The sequence below is a fragment of the Populus euphratica genome, unplaced genomic scaffold (assembly GCF_000495115.2).
Source record: "Populus euphratica unplaced genomic scaffold, PopEup_1.0 scaffold184.1, whole genome shotgun sequence".
In the NCBI taxonomy this organism is placed as follows: Eukaryota; Viridiplantae; Streptophyta; class Magnoliopsida; order Malpighiales; family Salicaceae; genus Populus; species Populus euphratica.
Genome location: NW_011500065.1, coordinates 16,337 through 44,274, shown reverse-complemented (window position 1 = coordinate 44,274; position 27,938 = coordinate 16,337). Strand labels below are relative to the sequence as shown.

Genomic DNA, 27,938 nt, shown 5'->3' with positions numbered 1-27,938 from the left:
GAGCCCTTTTCACTGTTCACGGCGTCGGTTCATCTCTCTCTTTTCAATTTTATTTTGGCCTCGGCTCCATTATTTGTTTAAGTACTCGTTTTTTTTTTTTTCATTATTACATATCATATCATGTGAACTCGAGTTTAAAATTGATAATTTTGGAATCACTTGCTATTTTGTTTATGCAATGTAAAAAAATGTTAAACCAATGCTCAATTTTATAAAACAGTGTTTGATACAATTAGTTAAAAAAATTAATGGGTATCAAATTTTTTTATTAACATAGATGTTCGGACATTAATTTCATGAGTTCTAGATTTAATGACCATATAAATTTTTAATGGTCATAAAATTTATTGGACTCGAATTGATAACTTCTAAATCTGACTAATTAAACTACACTTCTCAAGATTAACACATAACAAATTTTAAATGGGTATAAAAAATCAAACCTATTTTTTCTTAAATTAATTATTTATGAGGCGTGAATTGCTCACATGGTCCCTTAATTTATTTTTCTTTTTAATTTTAGTTTTTAGAATTTTAGGATTTTATTTTTTAATCTTAAATTTTATATTTTAATTATTTAAATTTAAAAAGAAAGAGAAAATAGTTGATTGATTATATTCTAGTTATTTAAAAAGCTTATCTTGATGAGAGAAGTTTATTTTAGGTGTTGTTTTAGATTCCATCTTGCTAAAATATATATATTAGCTATAGTTATATTTTTTATTTGGTTTAATTTTATGTTTTTTAATCAATTTAGAGATGTTTTAAGGTTATAAATTAATTATTGAAGATATTTATTATGTGTTTTTAATGAAAACACATGAAATGTGTGATTCACCCTTTAAAAAACAAAGAAAGAAAAGAAACCAAGTCCATGGCCTATCCATGCGACAGACCCCTGCATGCCAAACTTTCTTTCTTTTGGTTCAGACGTACAAGTCCTCATTGTTTTAACCTGAGTGTTTGGCCTCTTTCTATATTTTTTATTTCTTCCAAAATATTTATTTTATATTTTAATTGAAATGTGTTGTAAATAAAATATTTACATTATATTTAAATTATTGGTAAGTTAATTTTATCATAGTTCTTAAATAATATTAAACTTTTTTACCAGAATGTTAATTTCAATTGTTATATACCTGATATGGAAAAAACACTTTCTTGTGGATATTTAATAAAAAAAAAATTTAATATCACATGAATTTTTTTTTTGTCTTCAATCACATATAAATTATTGACATGTTATTATGATACTTTTTATTAAAACTTGTTTTTGAAATCATGATGAATACTTATTTTTAAAAAATACATACAATTAAAAAATATGTTTTTGTTAAAACAATAAAGAAATGCATTAATAAGAAAATAAAATTTAGATTAAAGAGATATATTTTCCTACTTATTTCAAATGATTGAAGTTTTTAATAAACTTTTATTTTAATTTTTGTTGTCTTTTATGCAAAATACATGCTACCAATAAAACATAATGCAATTATTTTTAAGACAATTAGAGTTTTTTTTTATGATGATATTATAGATTAATTTATGGTTAATTATGTATTACCCTAATATATAGGATTTTTAAATAATTTTCTCATTTATATTAAATAAGAATAACATATATATTTCTTTAACTTATTATAATTTATTTTATAAAGTTTTCTCAAATTTATTATTCTCATACTTTTTCATATTGTTTCTGAGAGACAATCAATTCATGGTTTTTAATTTTTTAACTAATGCTTGCTTCTCATAAAAAAAAAACATTTTTTCTTGAAAATAAAAAAGAAATGTATGAATAGAAAAATTATATTTTTTTAATTAAAAATATTCATATTTTCCTTTTTAGTTCAAATTGTTATAGTTTTCCATAATTGTTTTTCTTCATTGTTGTCTCTCTTTATCCAATGAACTATGTTGCCAATAAAAAAAAAATTTTGTTATAAAAAAATTACACTAGGCAAACAATTTTTTATGAAAAATACATTTCTTGTTAATAATTTTATTTATTTATTTAATGCGCATATATATTTTTATTATCATACAATTGTATAAAAATATAATTTTAAAAAAAATAAAATTATTAAACTCAAGCATATTTTAGATCATAAATTGAGAGAATTAACATAGTTGGATCCTAGTCCATCCGTCACTTCAATGTTTTTCTTATAAAAAATACTAAATAGAGATTATTTTTTAATTTTTTTTAAAAAATTAAAGCTGTTTTTTTATCAGATTCATCAAGTCAAAAATAAACTCGTTAAATTAATTACATTACACCGAATTAACTCTTAATTGGTTTACGTTGGAACTCAATATGAGTCAAAGCCTAGATTAATGGGTTATCATATTAACTGGCCTGACAAAATCATGTTTAATAACACTGCGTACTAGCTTTTCACTACAATACACAGACAACTAACTGGTACAAGATGAAAGAGAAGAAAGTTAAGAGTTTTTTATAGCCAAGTCCTTGTAGTATCAGAAAGCAGATGTTTAATTATTATGGTCTTTAATAAGTTTATGACTTGTTCCTACTGCGAATGTCATGTTGTTTCACAATTTATTCTATTTTCCTGTTTTCTGGAGTTTCTTTTTTCTTTTATTGGATTCCTTCGTGCCATTTGCTAGCCATGGTTATTGTGCTCCGGCCCAATGCAAAAAATTTGCGATCGGCCGACGATATTCAAATCGGTGAACTTTACCGAGCCCTTAAGCCTCCAGCTGCATGGATAGGCTACGGCCTGCATTAATAATTTGTCAACAAGATAATTAGTTGATAATGACATTTCATGATATCTAATGGCTAGATTTGATGCAGTTACCTACGGCCTGCCTTTCAGAATTGACTAAAGTAGATTAACTTGTGGGACATGCATGCAACCCACAATCCCAACACCCCATTTTAGTGTTGAAAATAATATGGAATCATACATGCAAAAGGTGATGATGTGTTCCTGGGAAATTTTATGCAGCAACAGTACAGTTTTGATATGCCTGACTGAAAGAGATCTGATTTGCACTACAAAGCAAGAAAATCCCAATATTCTTTTCATTTCTTTACAGCAATTAGTGCCTTGTTGCTTTATCAACTTTTTCTGGAAATGCACATCAAAACTCAATCAAAGCTGATATAATGACACAAAAAGATGATAATTAAAGTCAAGCTTTCACACCCTAAGAGACAACAGAGAGAGGATCTTGCAAGAAAAGGAGTGGAGAGAGAGAGAGAGAGAGAGAGAGAGTAAAACGAGATTATATATATATATATATATATATATATATATATATATCATGCACCATTAAAACTGATTCCTTCTTCTCTACTGCTTTTTGCTTCGTTGAGTGCACCACGTAATGACTAACATCAACTCATAACATAGTCCAACAATGGTCTAAAAAAGAATATACAGACAGACATGCACTGAACTTGACAGAACAAGACTTTCTTCTTCTCCCCTTGCAAAGCCCTATATCTATTTATATCTTCTATGATCTTTTTCTTTTTGTTTAAGAAAAAGGGAATTCTAAATCCCATGCCATTGTTAGCCGGCATAACTCTTATCTTAAATCATTCATGCTCTTCGTTTTGCCAGTACTCTGGTCTCCCTAAGGAAATCTCCAGGATTGGATTCTTGAGTTCTTGATTGAATCCTGTAAAGCTTCTTGATTGAGCAAAACCAACTCCCTGCAAGTATAAGAATTGGGGCAAGCGTTTGTTGAACCCACATGCAATATGTTTTAGACCCTTCCATACTTGAGGGGGGAGAAAACCATTACAATAAGAAAAAAAATACAGAAGCTAGCAATGTTGAAGCTGGCTTTCAGAACCTTAGAGTTATTACTGATACTCTATATTGGGAATTCAACTGAAAACTTTTTTCGATCACTTGTTTTAAGATTTTGTTTAATTATGTGATTTCATATATTTGGCTCCACAGCATGGATGCAATGTAGAATTAATAATGAAGCTCTCTAAGAAGTTATCCAAGAGCGCATGGCATAAAACGCAGCTTATTTTCCATAAAACAAGCATCTGTACAATAGAATTGCAGTATTGGCATTATTGGATGCATGCATAGACGATCCAGAAATTAATTTAGATGCAAATATTAATTAGTTTAAGGACAATACTGACACATATATGGCAGTCAATAGAGTTATGGAGATTCTTATTGATAACTATATTTGTCTCACTAAGTTTAGATACTCACGTCCAGTTTATTTCCCGTTACTTGTTGAGAAGATAGAGCTTCTCCCTTCAGCCCATCTAGATCTCTTGAGCTGTTATGCCATCCTCCTCCTTTGCTGCAACAATTAATATATACTATCAGTTAGAATCAAACCATTGATCTGCTTCTGAATTTCTGAACGAAAAGAAAATGTTGAACTGTAACATATATTCCTAAGCCAATAGTAATGGCAATCATTAATTGAAACATCCATGGAGTCAGATGAAGAAAAATGCTCCTTTAATTTTCTTGGTAACAGGTCCCCTTGCGCGATCAAACCAACCTAATTAGGAGAAGCAGACATATCAAATTAATACATCTATCATGCGTTTAGTTTATGAACAAGACCTAATCAAAAGAAAACCAAAAGGAATGCATTTAGTGCCACAGGATTAATTCCTCTGACCTAGCTGTTAGCTAAATTAAGATGGGATTGTCGCTGAAACCTTACTGCCTTGAGTCCAATGCTCCCATTTGCGCTCTAGGTAGGGTTGTTGTTACCTAGCTAGCTAGCAAAGTCAGTCGCCACGATATAACCTAGGTAGGATTGGTATTATTAGCTAGTTTGCAAAGTCACTCGCAATGATACTAGCCACTAGGTAACATGGATTTAAATTTTGTCACATCAAGAGAGAGTGATTTAAAGAAATAGAGGCAGGCCATCCTTACTGTGTAGCTCGAAACCTAGCAAGCACCTAAAGGAGAAAAGGAAAAAAGAAGTGTGATTCCACAAGATATCTTAACAAGACTTGAAGTGACTTAAATTTAAATATAATTAAGAATCACACGACCTGGATTGATGATTTCGATCCTCTATAAGATATCTTAAGAAGCGATTCCACAAGCCACACAAAAGATTAATTCTGTCAAGAGTTTTGAAAAATTCAAAACCTTTATGTGACATACCTCACCACCATTTTTTGTCTCATTTTCCTTCAAATGCTTCTCTCTAATGTTCCTATATAAAAGATGCATGCTCCTCCAGCAGCATATAGTGCAAGAACATCAATAATCAGACGTGGAAGCTATCCAAATCAAATTAGCTTGAAAATGATTGACCTTTTTATGAATAAAAGAAGTTAACAAAAAGTCAGGCCTCAATAGCTCTGGGAAGAGATGGCCGCAGCTGAGTGAAAAACTCATTATCCTAACTCAATACAAGCTACCTTAACTAATTAATTCATGCACATGTTGTTTTGCGGTCTTGCTATGGCCATCTCCGCTCTAATGTTTCTTTTCTCCTACAAACCCATTATTCTGTAATCTTAAAGTTCATCCACTCAAATTCTGATACCATTCATTGCGAAGAAGAAGCTGTTAATACTTTTGGGCCTATGCTTAACATCTTGATATTTTAGCTCTAATTGTTTTTCTCCAATACCATTTTGCATGATAGAGTTATAAATCTAATAAAATTTACCATAATACTAACTGATGTCTCAATCATTGATTCGGTAGCGTGGTATATCACAATATCTGCTAGAGTGTATATATTTGATGAAGCACCACCCAGACCACCAAATTGGTTAATGAAAAATAAAGCTTACAAGTAAAATGATAGTAGCTAGCCCTACCATTATTTCATGTACAATGCTGGGATCTTATATAAGGGCCATGGTTTTCAAGGCTAATTAATCTTTTCATGTACAAAACCAAGCAGAAACCCTAGGAAGGCGACGCATGATCCTGGAATAAAATGGCCATCTTAACTTTTAAATGACTTATCGGAATCTTGTATAGGCCATCACGTCTAGAAGGCTTTTAATGCATGATCATTTTCTGGGTTTGATTGTTCACTTATTCACTAAGTTTCTGTACATTTTAAGATTAGAAGCACACGGATTTTCCTTGATTACATATTTAATTATTCGTTTAGCCTTGGATTACAACGAGATGAAATCTAAGTAAACATATTAGATTGACTTGATTGTCGCAAGATCCAACAAGACAATATATTTGGATAAGAAGCTCACTGATAAAACTCTACATGAAGCTGATATATACGCCCGAATCCATGAAGATTGAACTCCGGATGATGCTGATACACCCGAATCCTTCTATTACACCCAGATGCACTTCTTAGCCACATATCCCTTTAAAAATTGTTCATAAATTTTTTTTTCGTGATCCTATTTGCTAAATCTAGATGCCCAAAACCTTTTTAGTGATCCTTTTCATTTTTTTTTTGTGATTTGGTCCTTTATTTGCTAAGCCATCCCCTTGTTAGCTTTTTGTAATATTTATTTAATTTGACTATTTCTTCTAAGCTTTAAATAAAATTTTCAATCACATTTATGAGAGAAATCCTCTCAGTAGTCTGGGTTAATACGAGAGAAAATTGTTTACTTTCTACTATTCTAGAGCTAAGTTAGGGAAAAATAAAGAATTTCCTATTAAAAACCCAAGAATTATGTGAATAATTACGATTAATTCATTAGCTATAAACCTGTGAAATGCAAGAAAGATTTAAATACAAAATGGAATAGCAAAACAGTCCTATCAGCTCTCAAGGCATAAAATTTTCAATGCTATTTTTTTTTGAACATCTCTTGATTAATTATCAAATAATTTTACATTAAATAATAAGAACCTTTTTTCATTAATATGATAAATATGGTGCTGATTTAATTTTGCTCGTTGTTCATACTTAATTATGTAAAAAGATTTATAGTTAATTAATATTTCTCATTAGTTCAAATCTTATTTCAAATCAAACTATATGAGCACCAACCATTAAAAGAATATGAAATATATCTGAAGAAAGTGTTTTATGAACTCTTCTTTAATAATTTGCTATGGGATCCATGAATACAGATTCTGGAGCTCTTAGTTGTTATAGATGGTATTAGTATGATCAAAGTTAGCTAGGGGTGGCAAGGAAACATGAAAAAGCTGAATGAGTATGTTAAGGAACAATTTTTATAAAATTAAATTATTTTAGCCCAATTTGTTTTTTAAGTGATAATAAGATTCGTAATTACACAAACATCTCACAGTAATCCAAGAACTTAACTTATTCTCTAACAGTTATCTACAGTTTTGTTTTCCATCACTGGACTTTTTTTCCCGATCCATGGTAAGGTAAATATGATCAATGGCCATGTAGAAGACTATCCCAAGAAAAGCAGAAAAGGCAAGCAAAAATACAAAAGAAAGAAAGCAAAATATATGAAAAGCAAAAGCTGTGAGAAAGAAGGTACATAGCTCCTAGTAGTTTCAGGGAAAGTTAGGAGGACGTGGATTTGGTTTTCCTAAATGCACAAGCTAAAGTCACCCATGCATGGAAGGGTAAAAACCAGCTTTAAAGCTGAAGCCATAAAAGAGAAAAGCAAAACACTCTTTTTAGTATACAAACTCGACAAAAATCAATAAATGCAATGCGTGGGAGTGTGTGTCCGAGAGAGAGAGAGATTGAGGTGAGAGGCGAGGAGGGGGAGAGAGCTAGGGGGTACTGTTACCTAGAAGAGTTGCTCCATAGAGTGGCGGGAGAGTGAGAGAAACCATTATCATGCTGTAAATTAGGCACATTTGAACCTCCTTTCTGCTTGAGTAAATAGTTGGCATTTTGATTAAAGCAAGCTGTTCCAGGCATGGAATCTTCATCACCGGAGCCATCTAATAGACAACCAATAAGACTCAAGTCAGCCAAAGTGCATAAGATGATGATTTTTGTGTATGCCAAGCTTTTTTTTATGTGTAATTTAATAAAGTACATTATACAGGTGCATTAATACATATAGGAATGTGCACTGTTTTTATTAGGGTAACAGGATAAGGGAGGAATCTTCAACATTTCAAATGGGGTAGCGGAAATCGGGGAAGTAATTAGGCTAAAAATTAAAGAAAGGGAAGACGAATTACCAGAGGAAGCTGCAGGTCTGCAGTCAGTGCTCTTAACAGTTCTATACATCTGCGAAGGCAAAAGAAGACAAAAGAAAATTAATAGAAAACACAAGGTAGACCTATCTATGCTCCTATAGCACCAGTATATATAATATTTGAATAACTTTAAAAGGGCAAAAGAAAAAGCAAGAAGAAAAGCCCCAGTCAAAAAAATCAAATCAGATGCTTCTTGTTCTGAATTTCTCTTCCCTTGTTTATTAACCACGAGGTTGATGTTTGGTAAGGTCAGTAATTGCTTGTATTATTGAGAAATGATGGCTACTTTTTTCCTCTCTCTCTCTCTCTCTCAAAAAGTAGAAGTTGTCTTGTATCAGAAAACAGCAGACTCAACTGTTCATTCATTCACTGCGTTCATCGGCTCTCGTGCCAGTTGGATGGCCTGAGCCAAAGTCTTCTTCACTACCCAATACACACACGCAGAGAGGACACAGAGAGAAAGGACTCTAAACTAATAAACACTGGGCTATTGAGGTAGTCTTTTGGTTTCTTGTGAAGGATGGAAGAAGAAGATCAAATAAGAATGAAACTAGCACAGAGTTTTCATGCCAGACCTGTAAATGACTTTTAACATGAGAAAGTGTTAGATCTTTGACATCCATGAGCTCTAGAACTGACTTTGGAGTTGCCCCTAATAGCAAGGAAACAATCACGACAAAGATTAGAGCAAAACAAAGTCCATAAAACCAGTTCTTAATTTAACTCAAGTACTATATGATATTATAATTTTGCTCTTGCACCACACAAGAAATGAACTATATATATCATGTAGTGAGTGAGTGGTTATTATAGAAGGAGAAAAGATTCATACTTTCATGGCCACCAAGGAGCTCAACAGCATGAACAAAACGAGCATGGAGTGAGCTAGTCCAACGCATTCTTGGAGCTCTCATATTCCTCTTGTTTTGTAACTTTGGCATAAATCTTGATCTGATCATGCCACTACCATATACCTCTGCACCAGGACCACTCCCTACACCTGCAGCTCCGTATTGATGGTACTGCGGGGCTCTCAGAGTGTCCATTGACATTCCATTGAATCTTGGTGCAGAAGTATCCATTCTGTAAGCTTGGAAAGGAGATTTATGGTGATCAGCTGATGGGTTAGAAGAAGAGTAAGGGGTGCAAGAAGGTGAATAAGGCATTCGGTTAAAGCTAAATCTAGGATCAATATCTCCTGAACTATTCCAGCTATTGTACACTGGAATCCCCTTTATAGGCTTCAATCCTGTGACATCAAGAACTGAGATCCCATGATTTAGATGACTCATTTGGCCATTGCCAGAACATTGAAGAAGAAGATTTCTTTGCCTGGCTTGATCATGGTGACCTTCAACACTGCCGGTTCCGCTGCCACAGAAGTTCCTTCTCCAAGGGCTCTCTGCCTCCAAAGCAGTATTTGTTGGATTTGCAAGAGAGAGTTCAGTGTCTGCTTGAGACCCAACCCTTATGGAACTATCACTATGTGATTTTAGGCCATCATCTTTGCGCCAAAAATCAAAAGCAGAATCACTATCATTTGTGCCAGTGCAAATCGAAGAAGGAGCGCTGTTTGGAAGGCTTATGTGCAGTGAAAGGTCTGGAATCAGATTCAAAGACTGTTTATCAAAAATTCCTTTCTGGGACATTTTTAATATTCCCTTAGAAATCAATGGTTGCAGGCTGTTGTTCCTTTTCTTCTAATAATTAAAAAGAGAAGCCAAGATTTAAGAACACAAAAAATAGAGTAGATTTTTGAAGTGGGATCTTTTCTAAGCTTACTAAAAAAGCAATCTTTAGGAGGTTAGAAGTGTAGATGACTATGAAATTAAAGAAGGCAAAACCCTCTAATAACTTCACAAAACCAAATAAGAGAAAGAAAGAAAGTCTGATGTAGAGAGTGCCTTAATGCAAAAACTGAAACAAAGAAAGTCCTTTTCTCTTCTCCAAGAAACATACACACTCCATTCAGAGAGAGAGAGAGATGTGTGGTTATGAAAGAAGAGTAGCTAGAAAAAAAAAGTGGGAAAAGGTAGAGAGAAGGTGAGGGATTTGGTTTCCTATTTCCTCAAGAGTATATAGATATAGGAAAATGACACTTCAACAAAGCTCTCTCTCTCTCTCACTCTATACCTCTGTACAGAAGCTGATCAGCTCTCATTTTCTCCATAGTCAATACACGCAAAACTGCAAAGGTTTTGGCAATTCTTTTCCTATTAAAAATTAAAATTCCCCGTAGACAACGGGGTTAAAATATACCATACGAAAGAGATAGTGAGGAAGGAAGGGGTAGTAAGCACTAAATATTCTTCAATTCTCCCCTGCCCCACCCTATAGGGCATCTCTTTCATTAACTACGTTAGAAAAAAAAGGGGGAAATGAGGAAAACAATAATGCAATGACCACCTAGCTATGAGATAAACAAGACATCATATGTGTCTTGTCTTGGTTCAATGATAATCTTTGTCAAAAAGCGAGGAGATAATTGTAGAGTCTCGCATTTTTTCTTCTTCTTATTGTAAAGGGAATAAAGGGACAATGTGAAATTAGCTATGATTATCTCTATCCAATGACCAAATAAATACTTTATCAAGTCTTCGTGGAGTAAAAGAAACACAAAGAATCATGCCACTTTTTCATAAATATTACTCCCTCCTTCGATCGATCTTTTAACAAGCCATTAATACGGAAATCGATATAAATTACAATTTGAAAAAAAATCTAAATAGAATAACAATTACCCCCCCCCCCCCCAATCATAACCTAGCTTTTCTTAATCTTAGGTTTGATGTACATTATTCTTTGGAAAAAATAAATTCTTATTTTTATCTCCTTTTGTGGCCACTTTATTGAAAAAGTAGAATTGCACTAGTGACAAATCAACAAAAATAAGGTCTACGTACTGTTTACTACATTGGAAATATTAAGTGGAGTAGTTTCCATTATAATTATAATTTAGCAGCCCTCTTTGGCTTGTTATTCTTTAACTTGTTATTCTTTAACTTGCCCTGCCTGCCTATATATATATATAGAGAGAGAGAGAGAGTATGCAGACCTTTTCAACACATTGATTAATAAAAAAAAATCATTTGAAAAAGTTGATCAACTCCTCGAGGTTTTTTCAAGAAGAGAATTCCAGGGCTTAGCTAAGCTGACTAATTGCTCATTGACGCCAAGTTAGTCTACAAGATTGAATACACTAACTCTTGAAAGTTGAGGCATAATTAAAACAAAATCAATTCCTTACTCTATTCGTGCTTAACCAAACGTTATTTTTTGTTTTTTTCAAGAAAAGAAAAAGGTGTTTTTTCGTACATAGGGGGAGAAATAAAAAGAAAGAGAAGAAATACCCATCAAACTATTCTAGCTTCACATAGATCTAAGGAATTTAACAACGTTGATTTTGAAAAGAGCTGTAGCACATAGACAAAAGGGAAGAAAACCAATCGGGGTTTACTCATCTATGCATTGGAGAAGAATGTTCAATGTTCCTTCCTATGTGCTTGACATTTAGTTGGAGATATCATGTGTTAATTTATAATTAAGTTAGGACTTGTCAAAGAGGGCAGAATCACAACATTGTAAAAGAGGAGCCGACTATGAAAATAGAAGGATTGATGTGAATAAAATAAAGTAAGAAAGGGTTCAGGGAAACAAACTATATTTTGGAGAGCAAAGTACATATATAGAATGACAAAAGCATCAAGTATAAGGATTAAAATGAAGGATTCTCAAAGTTTTGGGTGCCATAGTCCCATTAGAATCACATGGAGCTCTGCCCGGCACCACCTGTTAATTTACATAGGGCAAAGATATTAGGCTAAGCTTGTGACACGTCTATGCTAAGTTTGGCAATGGTGAAAAGAACCATAAATCCTTGGGTAGAGATAGTGTTCCCTGTAGATGAATTTAATGGGTTTTGGATTTTTGGTGTGATGTCAAGATTATATTGATAAGTATGATGCACCCATTGACCTGAACGAGTGTGGAGACTTGAGAGTTAAGAACCTTAAAGGCTTGTTTATTTGCTTTCATATGGTGATAATCGGAAACCCTAAAATCCTCAACTCCAAAAAAAACTTTTGTAAGTTTCTTATTCCTTTTCATTCTCCCAAATATTCCCTTCTAATCATCCAACAACAACTTTGTCTATCCTATTATGTCACCCCCACATGAACCCAATTGACTCTTTTACCTGAATGAATTTTACAAGCCCTATCTTCTCTTGTATCAAGAGAGGGTACGCTCTATTTTCTTTAATGCATTTAATGGTAGTAAAAGTGTAGGTTAATAATATTATATTGCACAAGTCTTCTCTTCCGTATATACTTGGGACTTGAGAGTAGGAAATGCCCCCTTCTCTTTTTAGAAATATCGAGTTTAAACTTTATAGCTAGTATAGCTAAGCAAGCACGAATAAAGAAGCATTTCAAAATATGATAGGGCAACTTAAAATAGAAAACCAAGAATATTAAGCAAGGCTATTAATTCTATTTTGTTTTGACTCAAATGGTCGGTATATCTAATATTATTTAAAAAAAAAAAATAAATTGACACAAATTTCATTTTACTTAAAATTTCGAGTCGTTTTAGATTTTTTATTTAAATTCTAACTGAGACCTAGTTTTATTTCTTCCTAGACCTAGTTTTCACTTAGTAAAAGAGAAGAAATTTGAGATTTTTATATTAACTATATATATCAACTATAATTGGTATTTTTGTAGAGCTCTATATCTTTAGATAAATCAATACCATACAGGTAAGTAAACAAATTCTTGGATTATAATTAACACATTATTTCACAATTGCTTTCCAAATACCATTTTGAACTTGATTATTTCACAATTGCTTTTCAAAAATTATACTGGAGTCAAATATATGAGAAGAAGATTATCGAAACAATAAATATATTTAGTTAGAATATGAATGATTTATCTAAAATTCCATAACATAACTTTGAAATGCTCCATAACAAAATTTATTGTTCTGGTAAATAAAATAAAGTGCTAACCAAAATGAAATTAACAACCTTGAAGTTATCGTAGCAAAAAACTGAATATTCAAACAATAAATTATATGAAATTTGGTGCATAAATTATAATAAAATCAAAAGTCTAATATCATTAATCATATATAGTCTTATTGCTTTAACCTCGCAAAACTTATTGCATAAACTATAGTATGTGAGTTTTATTCACTTCAATGAATAAGTGAGTTTGGTCATCACATGATTGCCTGTTATTTGAATTTAAACAATGATTAAAATTAATAAATTACTCAACAGTATTCTAATATAGATATAAATAATATCATCTAAGACCTATGTAAAAGCGAATTTAGTGTCAAAATATAAAAATTGATACAAAACTATAAAACATTACAAATTTTTTATAACAATTTATAAGTGATATGATCATTTTAGGTTTTCATAAGCATTTTTAAAGAAATGACAAAGTCTATGAAAATTGGCATCCTAAATTATTATAAGCATTTTTAAAGAAATGACAATGTAAGTCTATGAAAATTGGCATCCTAAATTATTGCTATTTTGTTTTCAGCAGTCAGTTATCTCATGAGTATGTTTTTGTCATCTTTTGCTATATATAGAATTTAACGTGACTTTGTAATATGTTTACAAAATCTTTTTTTTCAGTTCTAGTTGTTAATATTAATAAAATCAGATTGTCTATATAAATTGTGGCTTTTAATAGCTACCATAAAGGTTAAAAAAGGCATACATAAAAAAACAAGACTAGAATCCATAATTACCATAAATGAAATGGGAAAGAAACCATTTGAATGCTTTGGTTCAATGATTCACTGGGGTGATTCTTCAATTTAATTAATATAGTCATCACTTATTTAGCTTAGATATAAAAAGAATACATCACATAATTATCTAGAGTATCATGATAAAGAAATATTCTTCAATTTAATTAATATAGTCATCACTTATTTAGCTTATATATAAAAAGAATACATCACATAATTATCTATACTATCATGATAAAGAAATTAGGCATACCTTCTGTAACTACATAAATTAATAATAATGATTTTTGAGACTTAAAACCAAAGCTATATTTTTCAAGCCAATAGCATAATGAAGGATAACCATAATCAAAATGGTTTTTCAATGACTGATGTTATATTATTTATCAATTTTGTTGAGAAAATTTTACATTTAAAGCCACCTTTTTATTTCACAATCTCTAGGATGCTTCTTATGTTATGCATGTGCTCTCTTGAGTTTGTAAGATAATATAGTTATTTAAATTGGTTTTAACAGAGACATAATTTTAAAAAAATAAATGTGTAACTTTTAATGATAAAATAGAGAATTTATCACTTTGTGGAGGTGGTGTTCAATCTTATAATTTTGTGCAGATCTTGTCTTGTATCTAAGTCTTTTTCAATGAGAAAAATGTGAACAAGATTCATTATAAGATTGATAGTGGTAACCACTGATATGGCTAGGACTTGTTAATGAGCACTTAAAGCAACATCTTTAAAGGATTTTAGTACATGGATGATTTGGATGTTTTTTTTTTTTTTTTACCATTTCTTGTATTAACTAGTTCACAAAAGATGATTTGGATTTTATCTTTTTATGATGTAATATAAGGAAACAAATCAATCCCTTAATAATTATCTATAATGGAACCAACTTTGAAAAAAATTCTAACTTTTGCTAACAAACTATTTTGGAGTTGTTTTTACAATGAGAAAGTTATCCATTCTATCATAATTAGTAAGCTAGTTCATAAATTCCTTAACACTTCGATCTCTATAAAAAGTTGCAACATCAAACTTAAAAAATAATCCATTCATATCATGAGAAAATCTATTTAGCCTAATCTTGTTGTAAACAATAAAAACCACACAACCTCCATCAACCTCATCCTCACTAAACTTCTTCATATAAACATGTTATAGCTGTCTATATGACATTATAAAAATATGTTTATGACGTGGTTTACCTCAAAATAAGTCTTTAAGTACGTGCCTTATCTTATTATGATTTTTATTTGTGTCTTTCTTTAAAAGAAATCATTCTAATCATTTTATTATATCTTTTAATGAATACTCCACTCAATCCAATTTATATGATAAAGTTATTTATGTTATCTTTTTAAGCCCATATGGTACTCTAAATGATCTCTGTTCCTACATCATGTGATGAGATGATGTTGTCCGTGTTTCTATCCATAAAAAAACCAACTTTTTTTTAATATCAATTGACATAACATAAAGTGAAGGATAACAAGATTTATTTATAAATTAAAACTCTAAAAAACTAAGACCATCATAACTATGAAAAAACTTCTAAAACATCCATTTTTTTATTCATTAAAATCTTTTTGTTAAAAGGCTATTATAACCCTTTCAAATATAAAAACTAGAAAACCTCAATCAGAATAGAAAAATATAAAAGAATAAATAGAATTCTAATAATAGTAAATAAAACTAATAAATCCTAGTAACAATTAAATAGAAATTATAACGGAAATAATTTAGCTTAAAATAATGGTATTTGTATCCCATTTCATTTCTTGTGTCCTTTTTACAATGTGGTTAAAGAATCAACTTGTCATTTATTCATTCATTGCAAATATTGTTCAATTTCTTGGGAAAGATCTTATCTTATGAGGTTGAGCATTAGCAAATGAATAAAGCTTTCACACATTTAAATTTTTTTAAATAAGGGTAAAGTCTAGTCCTTAAAAAAATCAAAAAAAGGCATGGCTTGGCTTACTAAAAATGTTGATAGTATTAAAATGAATAAAAGAAGTTGCCACCTATATAGTTTTATAGTAACTAAAAAACCTTAACTCATCTTTTAAATGTTATGGTCAAGGAAAAGATAATAATAACTATATACATCCATTCTAAAGTAAGTTGTTTCATATTTATTTTTAATGATAAAAAATATCTATGGTTCTTACATACTAAAAATTTACCCAAACTAGTATGTATATATTTATTATTAAAGGTAAAAGACTATTATAATCAACGATGAATAATAAATTAGACTTCAAACCTATTTTATTTAATTATATTTAAAATGAGCTTGAAGGCCTAACTTTCACTTGATGGATCTATGTTGGATCAAGTCAACTCAACCTAAATTCACTCATTATAGGTGAAGGATATAACTTGGTCTTAAAACCAACTAAACAAACACCCACACATATTTAAAGCCTTAGATACAAAGCAGTTATGAATATAATTTTAAAACTTTATTTAGAGTTAACCTAGGGCAAGGCATCAGTTACAGATCAGGAAAGTTAACCCGAGTTGATCTAAGTCAATGTAAGGATAAAAATTGTTGTTATCATAACTTTAAAACTCAACTTAAAAATTAATCGGGGCACAACCTATATCACAAGTTGGGAGGGTCAACACTGGTTGACACGAGTTAAGATATTATAGTCTTAAAACCTGACTCGGGAATTAACCTGAGACAGGGTTCAGGTCATGGGTCAGGATGATCAACTCAACGAACCTAAAGTTTTTAATTTTTTTTTCAAAAACATTCAGTAGGTTCTTGACCCATGTGTTATCTTGAGTTGACCTGAGTTTTTGACCGGGTCAAGTCGAGTCAATCTTCCATATATATATATTTTTTAAATTCAAATCAGTTCAGGCCCCAAATCAACTCGTCAAGTCAGTACTGGTTTTATAATTATAATTATTATAATATTATTAATTTCAACACTCGATATAAACTAAAGTAAAAAAAATAAAATATTGAATTATTATTTTTTAAATATATAAGTTTGATATATAAAAATACATATTAAGAATAAAATATTTTTTTTTATTTTTTTATATTCTATTCACCATAACTAAACAAAATAAAGAAATAATAATTTTATCCTATATATTGCTATCAAACAAAATTCTATCACAATCTTATTTTGTATCTTTTTTTTTCTTTATCTTCTTTATCTCTATTTTTTATATTCCGGGGAAGTAACCAAAAGCTATATAATTGGTCAAGTGCTCATTAAGTCCTTATTCCTCACTTTGTCTTGTCTTTCTCTCCTGGAATCCCGTCTTCGATGTCTCCTAACACATCATCAAAGATGCCATCATCCCGTTAGTCCACAATATTCTCTTCTCTGCTTCTTTTTTTATCTTCTTTTGTTGTTTTTGTTTTTGGATAATTTAATGTTTTTAATTGATAAATGATTTTGTCAGCTCTGTATTTTGTTAGATCAATGTTTTTTTTTTAATACAATTATATTAAAAAGTTTGAAACAATATATTAAACATTATAGAGATTTCTCTATAGTTTTTGTAAGTCACCATTTCAATTTGAATCCAGAACGGGTAGATCCCAAATAATGTACTTTACAAACATTTTTATAAGTAATCTATTTATGGAACTTAAAAAATATTATTTCTCAAAAAAAAAAATTCTGACTGTAAAGTCAGACTTTAAATCGAATATCTTTTCTTAAATTAATTCATTAAATGCACTTTTATAAAATTTAAAAATAACACGGTAAAAAAACTAGATTAATTAGGATTAAAAACAAAACATAAAGATAAAAACATATAAAAAAATTGAGAAATTATAGACATAATTGTTTCTCACACAAGGAGAAAGAAACACATAGAAAAAATTAAAAATATATATTTTATATTTAATTTAAGAGCATTCTTGATCTCACCTAGTTAAAACAAGTTAACCTTGCTAGAAAATAAAACTTGCAATTTTTTTTGATAAATTCCATTATATTAAAATTTATATTTTTTGGTTAAAAAAATCATCTAAAACATCATTTTTTTTTTACTTTCCCTGTAGTTGTCAAATTCTCCAAACACTACTAAATCATTAATTCATATATAAGAAGTTACAATTCAATTTCACAATTTCATTTATTGGATTGTAATCTGAGGACGCGTGAGTCGGAGAGCATGGGAACTAGCGAACATGTGATGAACATACAGTAACAGTCGCGGCCGACATTCAATAGTCTCATGAAATGAAAGGAAGAAAAAGTCAAGAAAACGTTCTCTCTTTTTAACTGATTAATTTATTATCTGCACAAACATCAACTTCACTGTTTGTCTGAGTTGGCTTCTTAAATTTCCAACTGGGCTTGTAGCCTGGGCTAGGAAACATCCTTGTCCTCATAATTTTGGTGGTTCTAAGCAGCAGCATCTTGAAGTACATGAGATTCATGACCTGTGGTGGTCAAGATAACTGATCTCTCTGCCTCTCTTGTCACGGTTGCCATACAGCTAATATATCTTCCTTCCCATGCACACAGAAGAGCATTACCGACTATCAACATCAGCTTGACTATGTAGAGGATACGATAAAAAGGGTGCTCATGCTGCAATATTTACAAGGTGGGCATGCTGGCTGGCTACACACACACATTTTGAACACTTGCACTACTAGCCCCCCGTGTATTTATTGAGGTATATATTGATGTAGAGAATGTTTCCAAGAGGCAAAACTATCATCTCAGAAGAGGGGAAAGATTTAAAAAAAATCCTTAAATTGACAGAATTCAATCTACAATTCTGGGATATATAAATATCTTAAATATATAACACATATAACAAGTCAATAATCCTTCTAAGAACAAGATTAACATGATCGACACATCTTATTCGTAGTACTTTAATTAAATTCTCATTAGAATATTATCATTTTTTTTTTTTTTGGGGGGGGGGGAACTATGGTTGAATGTTTTATTACTTGATCAACACTCAAAATTAAGCACAAACTTAAGATGTGGGATTTTCTTAACACACCACCACCCATTGATAAAATTCCATTCAAATGCAACCCGGAAAGAAAAGGGACAAAGCGTCTCTTTTTCCTACAAGTAATTAAGAACTTATGGATGAAGTCTTAATTGCTGCGCGCGCATCTATCCGAACTAAATGCCCTGAATGAATCTATTAATAGGCTGAACATAGAAAGAGAAAAGGATAGCAAGTCTCAAGAAGGTACGGGCACTCAGGATAGTGAGAAATGATTTTGCAATCGAGTGCTTCATGATTGAGTGGAGGAGGGGAGAGAGGTGGGGGGGCGAGAGAGAGAGAGAAGCTTTATACGATAGACTGTAGATTAATATTATGATAATATCGAGCAATCTCATTAAACTTTTTGACATAAAAAAGAAGAAATAATAGCAAGTAAAGTCTATGGAATAGGCATATGTCTAGCTTTAGGGTGAAAAATGGGGGGTTTGGAATGCTTTGTCTTTATCTGGGATTTGAGGAGTTTCTTTTTGACTTTCTTGGTTCCTTTTCACCTCGGGAACCGAGGCTAACAAAACAGAAAACACCACCGCCCTGCGTAGGTAGTCAGGATTCAAGGGAAGGAAAGGACACGAGGGTTAAACTGGTGGCGACCGAGCTTTCAATGTCGCACAGATTGTGACATTGCCTTGCACGGCTTGAACATCAAGGAGAGACCTAGCCTACAACACTCTATGAGAGAGTCTTCTCTCCTGTATTTGTTTGCTCAACCAGAATACTGAATGACTGAATCTGACTAGGAACTACACAGACTCCACATTCATTGCGAATTATGGTCAAAAGGAGGATTGCAATCTATTCTCAAGCCTTTATCGAGATAACTATTAGTCTAGTTTTTAATCTATCAATATTCTCTCCTTATATCCGAGCAAAATGTGAATATATATATATCCCAATTGTAGAAATAATATAATTATAAATTGTTTTACCATTCGGTAGGTGATATAACGGTGAAAAATATGTAATTTTATTTAAAAAAAGGTTTGTTTAGTTTTTTTTATGTGATATATTTATAACTTTACGCATTAACTATTTATCATTATTTGGTATTTATATCTTTATTCTTTTGCAATTTTGTTTAGTTTTTTTCTTTAAAATTTTTCTGGAAAAAACTATTATTTTTTATTTTTTACACTTAAAATATTTATCAATTTTTATATCATTCTTTTTGTTTTTATCTTTATTCTTTACACTTTATTCTTTACACTTGATGTAAAAAAACATGTTAATACTTTTTTTATTCTCACACACACATATATGGTTCTTAATTAAATTAATTAAATTAATTAAATGCATATAAAGACCTTTTGATTTATAATTAAGATTTTTTTTATTTACAGTTATATCTTTTATTTAATATAAAAAAATACGTTAATAATATCTACATATTCATTATTTTGTTTTATATATAAAAAAATATTCAACCCACAAATAAGATGAGTCGAATAAATCATTCATATTTTTTTTATTTATTAACACAAATTATTCTCAATTTATTTAATTAAATGAAACACAAATCAAATAGTTCATTCATTTTCTAGTGTTGGAAAAGGCATAGATAGTGGTGATCGTGGAATTTATAGACTTCCATGCAAAAGGGATTCCCATGAATTATAGTTAAAGAAACGGTCGTTATGCGATCTTCTCCCGAGTTGCTCATCACCATTTTTGACCTCTTGCCTTGTCCAATTTCTGAACAACAACAGTCTGCTGCTTTGTCCATTTCATCTCCAAAAATTGCTGGGGCAATTTCATTCATATATACACACAGAGACCAGGTATTTAAGCTATGCTAATGCCAAAATAGTTCTTTTTTTTTATATATATATATAAATATGTGTACAACAAGAACGACAACCAGCAAACGAGTTTATCCAAAACAAAGTGCCAAATTTAATTTATAGAAATTAGCACCATCTAAGCCTCAAAGGGGGAAGCAAATAAATCTCTAAAAACATGCTGAGGCAATTTGGGCCGGGCCGGGCTTTCATGGTCTGTGCTTGACCCAATATTTAACCATCCTAGCAAACTTTTCCAATTTTCTGCTGTAGCAATTAAAAAATAATAATAATTTCATGGCTTTTTATCAATTTACAACTAATCATTCAATTCTGACATTGGCCCCCATGCATCACTGATTTGCTTCACGTACCGATGAAAAGACCCATCAGTAAAAGCCCTCCATCCTTGTTATTTCACGTGACATTAAAAATATATTTCTTTATGCAATCACACCTGTCATTTTCTTTTAAATAATAATTTATAAAACAATTATTATCGTGAAGTTAGTAAAGATGATTACAATTATTTTTTAAATTATTTTTAGTTTAAAAATATATTAAAATAATATTTTTTTATTTTATAAAAATTATTTTTAATATTAATACATCAAAATAATTTGAAAACATCAAAATAATATTAATTTTAAAAAATACAAAATAAGCCGGCCTAGACACTACCCAGCTGGTCCAACTATCATGTGCATAAAACAAAACTGAGACATAATTAATATATTATAAGTGACTGCTCTTGAACAAAAAATACAAGTGAATTTTGGGTATTGTTAAGGGTCCATCCATGTATGTGGAATATGTATTTAGAGGTGAATATTTTTTTTTTATTTGGTTTGGTTTCTGATTAAAGAAAAAAACCCAACCAGACCCTCTCTCTCTATTTATATATTCAGAAATAAATTTAAATGGAAATTAGTTCACCAATTTCAAATTGGTTTTTTAAAGATAAAAATCAACAAAAACATGAGGGTTTTTTTTGAACTTTTCAGGGCTTTCCATGGCCCAATTCAGTTGCCTGATTTGTTTGGGCTTTTGTAACTTGGGCTGCGTGAATTTGATAACCTAGCTTGGGACACAAATCATAACTATTATATGCACAGCTATAAGACGCCCAACATTATTGAAAATAAACCTAAGAGTTTGCTCAAGCTTGGAGTGCGGGTGGGTCTAAGCTTTTTAAACTGATAGACATTTAACGCACGTTGAAGCTGCCATGTTTGCTAGCAGTGGACTGTCCTGCCTTTTCTTATGCGGGAAATATAGAGACTTGGTGAGGCATGCTGATGGGTTAGTATGATTTTGACTTGGCTAGGTTATGGGCAGCTCTGTTGATTTTATTTTATTAAATAAACCAGTTTGATGAAAGTTTTCTTAAAATGACATACAATAGAAAAATATTCATGAAATAGAATGTTTTAACATAACTGAGATTGAAAAACATAGTTTTATTTTATTAACAACTGTTACGTTAATAGCAATAGTAGTTGTAAATAACTGTTAATGATAGTAGTGGGTGTTTACAACTGTTATTATCAATAATAATTGTATCAAGCAGTCTAATCCATTCTAAAATTTTATATAAAATAAAGTCTAAATTATCAATATAATCAAATAAAATCATAAATTATAAAACTCAAATCCATAAATAAAATTATTGGGACTAAAGAGTCACTATTTAATTGTTTGATTCAGGGTTACTAGAAGACCCGAGTGTACTGATCTTATCAAAAATTCTAAGAGTATGAAACTAGTTATGACTAAGAAAGATATTTACACCCCTAATATCCATTATCTAAGATAAATTACGTTGTGTGGTTTAGATATGATTTTATATTTTTGATGAGTTCTTAAACGATATTATATCTATGACTCAAAATAAATATTTACTCTTATGAAATCTAGCATTTTAAATTTATTATGGGCTTGTATGCCTAGATAAATTGTTATAAAAATGGTCTATATAGGTACTTTAACAAGGTTCACATATCCTAGAAGGCAAAATATTTCTCCACAACTCGTATATTTTGATGAAAAATACTTTCAATTAAAATTTATGAATATTTTAGATAATTCTAAAAATTTTATAGTCAACTCTTGGTATTTAAATATCAGCCAACTTATAGGTTCAATATTTATATTAGGATGTTGATCATCAATTTTTATAAATTAAAATTTAATAGTTATTGAAATATTGGTCAAATACTTAAAGAATTTTACAAACATTGTGTACATTCCAAAAAGATGTAAAAGAAAATCAACGCAAGTAATTTTCTAAAATCATGCTAAAATTTCGTTTCTTTTTTACAAATAAAAATATAATTTTAATAAGGATAGGCCATATGAAGTAGGAAAATATAATTTTTGTTTTTATTTTTCTTTTAAGGTCATGTTTGACTAAACTATGTTTTTATTTAAAATAAAACTGTCAAAACAGGTTTAAGACGTGTTTGCCAAACATGTCTTTAAGCCAAAATTTCTTTAATCAAAACAATTGCAAACCAAACAACTTTAAATATTTGACATGATAAAAAAGAGTTTAAAAAAAAAAAAAATCAAAACAAAAAAAAACACAAAAAATGAAAAATTTTCTAACGATAATGAATCAAACACTAAAAAAAAATAAAAAAACATGAAGAATAATAAAGGCATTCAAACTTAAACACGACAATGTAAATATCAAACCAAACCAGATTTCAAGTAATAAAAGGCAAGGTTTTATTCGTAAGCATGCAAAGATAAAAAATCAAGTATCCATGTTCTTCGATTAACACTTAGAAGAATATTTGACATGATTTTTATCCGACCAGATCAACCTAAAAATATTTGTTCAACCATGAACAGAACAGAACATAAAAAATTAAGGTTTCACCTAAAACTAAACCAAATAGAGATTTAAATCGAAAAAAAATCAAAACTAAAAAAAACATAAAAAATGAAAAATTTTCTAACGATAATGAATCAAACACTAAAAAAAAATAAAAACATGAAGAATGATAAAGGCATTCAAACTCAAACACGACAACATAAATATCAAACAAAACCAGATTTCAAGCAATTAAAGGCAAGGTTTTATTCGTAATCATGCAAAGATAAAAAATCAAGCATCCATGTTCTTCGATTAACACTTAGAAGACAAAATTATTAGGACTGAAGAGTTACTATTTAGTTGTTTGATTCAGGGTTACTACAAGACCCGAGTGTACTGGTCTTATCAGAAATTCTAAGAGTATGAAACTAGTTATGACTAAGAAAGATATTTACACCCCTAATATCCATTATCTAAGATAAATTACGTTGTGTGGTTTAGATATGATTTTATATTTTTGATGAGTTCTTAAACGATATTATATCTATGACTCAAAATAAATATTTACTCTTATGAAATCTAGCATTTTAAATTTATTATGGGCTTGTATGCCTAGATAAATTGTTATAAAAATGGTCTATATAGGTACTTTAACAAGGTTCACATATCCTAGAAGGCAAAATATTTCTCCACAACTCGTATATTTTGATGAAAAATACTTTCAATTAAAATTTATGAATATTTTAGATAATTCTAAAAATTTTATAGTCAACTCTTGGTATTTAAATATCAGCCAACTTATAGGTTCAATATTTATATTAGGATGTTGATCATCAATTTTTATAAATTAAAATTTAATAGTTATTGAAATATTGGTCAAATACTTAAAGAATTTTACAAACATTCCATACATTCCAAAAAGATGTAAAAGAAAATCAACGCAAGTAATTTTCTAAAATCATGCTAAAATTTCTTTTCCTTTTTACAAATAAAAATGTAATTTTAATAAGGATAGGCCATATGAAGTAGGAAAATATAATTTTTGTTTTTATTTTTCTTTTAAGGTCATGTTTGGCTAAACTATGTTTTTATTTAAAATAAAACTGTCAAAACAGGTTTAAGACGTGTTTGCCAAACATGTCTTTAAGCCAAAATTTCTTTAATCAAAACAATTGCAAACCAAACAACTTTAAATATTTGACATGATTTTTATCCGACCAGATCAACCTAAAAATATTTGTTCAACCATGAACAGAACAGAACATAAAAAATTAAGGTTTCACCTAAAACTAAACCAAATAGAGATTTAAATCGAAAAAAAATCAAAACTAAAAAAAACATAAAAAATGAAAAATTTTCTAACGATAATGAATCAAACACTAAAAAAAAATAAAAACATGAAGAATGATAAAGGCATTCAAACTCAAACACGACAACATAAATATCAAACAAAACCAGATTTCAAGCAATTAAAGGCAAGGTTTTATTCGTAATCATGCAAAGATAAAAAATCAAGCATCCATGTTCTTCGATTAACACTTAGAAGCTATGATTTGATCAAATATATTTGGGCAGTCAGAAGAACCCAAGAAACTAAATTATGAATACATGTTATTGGTGCATTTTAACCCTAGATTGTTTGCTAATGATGACAAACTAGCATGCTTGTGCTAAGAATTAACCCAAAACAAATCACAAATAATAGGCTAAGGCAAAGTTCATGCGAAGAACATGAACTTAAGAAGTAGAAATTTTTTAGAAATTAAAGAACTAATGCTGAAATTCAGATTTAGCCTCATGGGCCTCTAAACAAATTACTTTTGATCCTCAAAATAGCTAAAAAAGAAGAGGTTATGACAAAGTTCATGTGAAGAACAAAGACATAAAATCTAGAAAATTTCAGAAATTGAAGAACATGATAAAACCCATACTTAGCCTTTTAAGTCTTTAAACACACTATTTTTAGTCATCACAAACCAAATTACCAATACCAAGCATAGTTGAATCTATATAACTTTAAATCATCAATAACATGTATAAAGTTTCAAAGTTCAAAACTACAAAAGATAAACAACAAACATATTCATGCTATTTGAATTCAAAACTTGATATTTTTAAAATCTATATGCCAAACCATACTTGTATGAAATATAAACTTGCACTAAAAAATATCAAATTGATCATATGTTTGTAAAATCTTTAACTCACAAACAAAAACAACTTATTATTTTATTAAAAAAATAACAGATCCAAACATCGATCAAAATACCTCAAATATATCATTAACTTGTTATTGGGCTAAAAATAAAAAATCATGCTTTTAGTGCAAACCTTACTAACATATTATTGACCAAAATTAGAATAAACTATTATAATAAAAGCTTAAGAAATCTAAAACATGCTTAAAATAAGAATAAAAACAAAACAAACTCTATAAAAAAAAAACATCAAAACATGTTTAAATATTAAGAAAACAAACTCTATAAAAAAATAACATCAAAACATGTTTAAATATTAAGAAATCATGAATGGGTAACCCGCATGGACTACATTATTGAGTTTTCATATGGTTATATACCTTTTCCAAGTTTACTAGTTATAAGCTACCACTTCCATTCTTTTTTCCTTCTTTCTCTTTCACCTTTAGTCTTTAAACTTTCATATTAAGGTCTTTTTACAAAGTACATCCTCACATTTTTTCTCTCTTTTTTTCCTTTGATTTTTAGGGTTTTTTTCTATGTTTTTTGATGGATTCCCTCAAATATTGATTAAAGCTCAATCATTTGATTGAAATTAAAGAGCTTCAAAAAAATGTTAATAGTTGGAACCTTTATCCTTTAATGGTTTTTTAGGTGGATGATTTTGCCCAGGTGGTTTTCTTTTTCTTAGAGATAAAGGCATGCATTTTTCACCTTTTGTTCCTGGATCAAGATTTATGGCCTTTGATAAGAACCTTCCAGGAGTTTTTAAGTATGAACACATTAAAATGTTAGGTGGTATTGCATAAATAAGTGTCTTAGTCAAGGTTGACTATGTTAGCCACTTTCAAAGCTTTGTTGGAGAAACTCTAATGTAAATATCATCAAATACCACCTAAACTTAGTAGAGGAGATGCAAACCTTTCATTTGGATCTATCCTTGATCTATTTGGAAGCTGTAGATCCATATTCATTCTCTTGAAGGTGATACTCAGTCATTTCAAAATCTAAAAAAGTAGTAATAACTGATCATGAACAAGATATTGAGTAGTTTTATGGAAGAAATGGAATATAAATGTCTAATTTCATGGAAATATGGTTGTAAAGGGGGTGTCCTTATTCCAATTGCATGAAACCTCAAGCCTTTTGCAGGTCTAAAACCCCAAGACGAGCCCTAGAAGATGCCAACTTGATCATCCAAAACTATTAATGAAGGAGATAAACAATGGGTGAATGACACATAATCTAGGAAAAACCTTTAGAAATTGGGGTTTTTATTTTGGGATCTGACATATTTCATTTTAATTTCTATTCTTCCAATTGCTTTTAATTGCATCAGTAATTACCTCATAAACTTTTAATTTCATATAATTTCACCCTTGTCAATCTCAATCAACATCCCCAAAATTTAATGTAATTTTCATATTGGTTCTTGATTTCTAATTTGTGTATTTTACCCTTAATTGACCATTAAACTTTTAGTTTTTTTCAATTTGGCTCCTGATTTAGTCAATTTCAGCCATTAAAGTTTTGCATCTTTTATGATTTGATCCTTATTTTTGAACTTCTTCAATCAAACCCCTAATTGACTATTAAAATTTGAATTTTTTACATTTAAATCTCTGATTGGACCAATTAAACTTTTTAAAGTCAATTTCCATCCCCCAAACTTTAATTTCTTCTAATTAACACCCAAATTGACTCTAAAAAACTGATTTTTAAATAAGCTTTCCAAAATCTTTATTGAGTTCTTACTCATCCAAATTTATGTTTATTTATCCTAAATAAAAATATTTACACTGAATGGGTCATTTTTCAATCAAAATTCGGTCGCCAATTATTTCAATCTTGTACATTTTGGTTCTTAAAATTTTTTAATTTTCATTTTTGTCCTTCTCCACTAACTTAAGCAATCTTCTGAGCTTTCTCATGTGTATGCCCTTGTATTTTTAGATTTTTTTTCTTGAATTTTTTGTAGGGTCAAAAATGGGTAACAACATCTGTGATAATGAGAGTACAAACCAACTTCATCAATAGCACGACTTCCACCTGTTTGTGTGGTATCATCCTCTAAGACAATATCATATTGGCTTAATGTCTCTTTTAATTGGTTAAGTATAGTACGACATATCTTGAACCGAGAAAATGCATAATACCGAGTAAGTTCATCATCATTGTCGAGATCATAAAGATTAGTCGTAGCATGTTGACCATCATGTACCAATTGTCTAACCTAATATAA

General features: G+C 30.0%; 1 protein-coding gene across 1 annotated transcript; it reads right to left on the bottom strand.

Annotated features, from left to right (window-relative positions):
- Positions 1-3,280: 3,280 nt before the first annotated feature.
- On the bottom strand, positions 3,281-10,379 carry LOC105108200 (transcription repressor KAN1-like). Its single transcript, XM_011002405.1, has 6 exons — positions 8,944-10,379; positions 8,687-8,763; positions 8,094-8,142; positions 7,691-7,847; positions 4,215-4,308; positions 3,281-3,688 (listed from the first exon to the last, which is right to left on the bottom strand). The coding sequence occupies exons 1-6, from the start codon at positions 9,758-9,760 to the stop codon at positions 3,572-3,574; spliced, it is 1,311 nt and encodes a 436-aa protein (XP_011000707.1). The 5' UTR covers positions 9,761-10,379; the 3' UTR covers positions 3,281-3,571.
- Between the last annotated feature and the right edge of the window lie 17,559 nt (positions 10,380-27,938).

What these genes read in the sequence shown, in the direction of transcription:
- LOC105108200 (XM_011002405.1), bottom strand. Translation starts at nt 9,760, where the DNA reads ATGTCCCAGAAAGGAATTTTTGATAAACAGTCTTTGAATCTGATTCCA. An exon ending in GCTCCTTGGTGGCCATGAAA is followed by an intron (nt 8,764 to 8,943) that starts GTATGAATCTTT and finishes CCTTGCTATTAG; the next exon opens with GGGCAACTCCAAAGTCAGTT. An exon ending in TAACGGGAAATAAACTGGAC is followed by an intron (nt 3,689 to 4,214) that starts GTGAGTATCTAA and finishes TTATACTTGCAG; the next exon opens with GGAGTTGGTTTTGCTCAATC.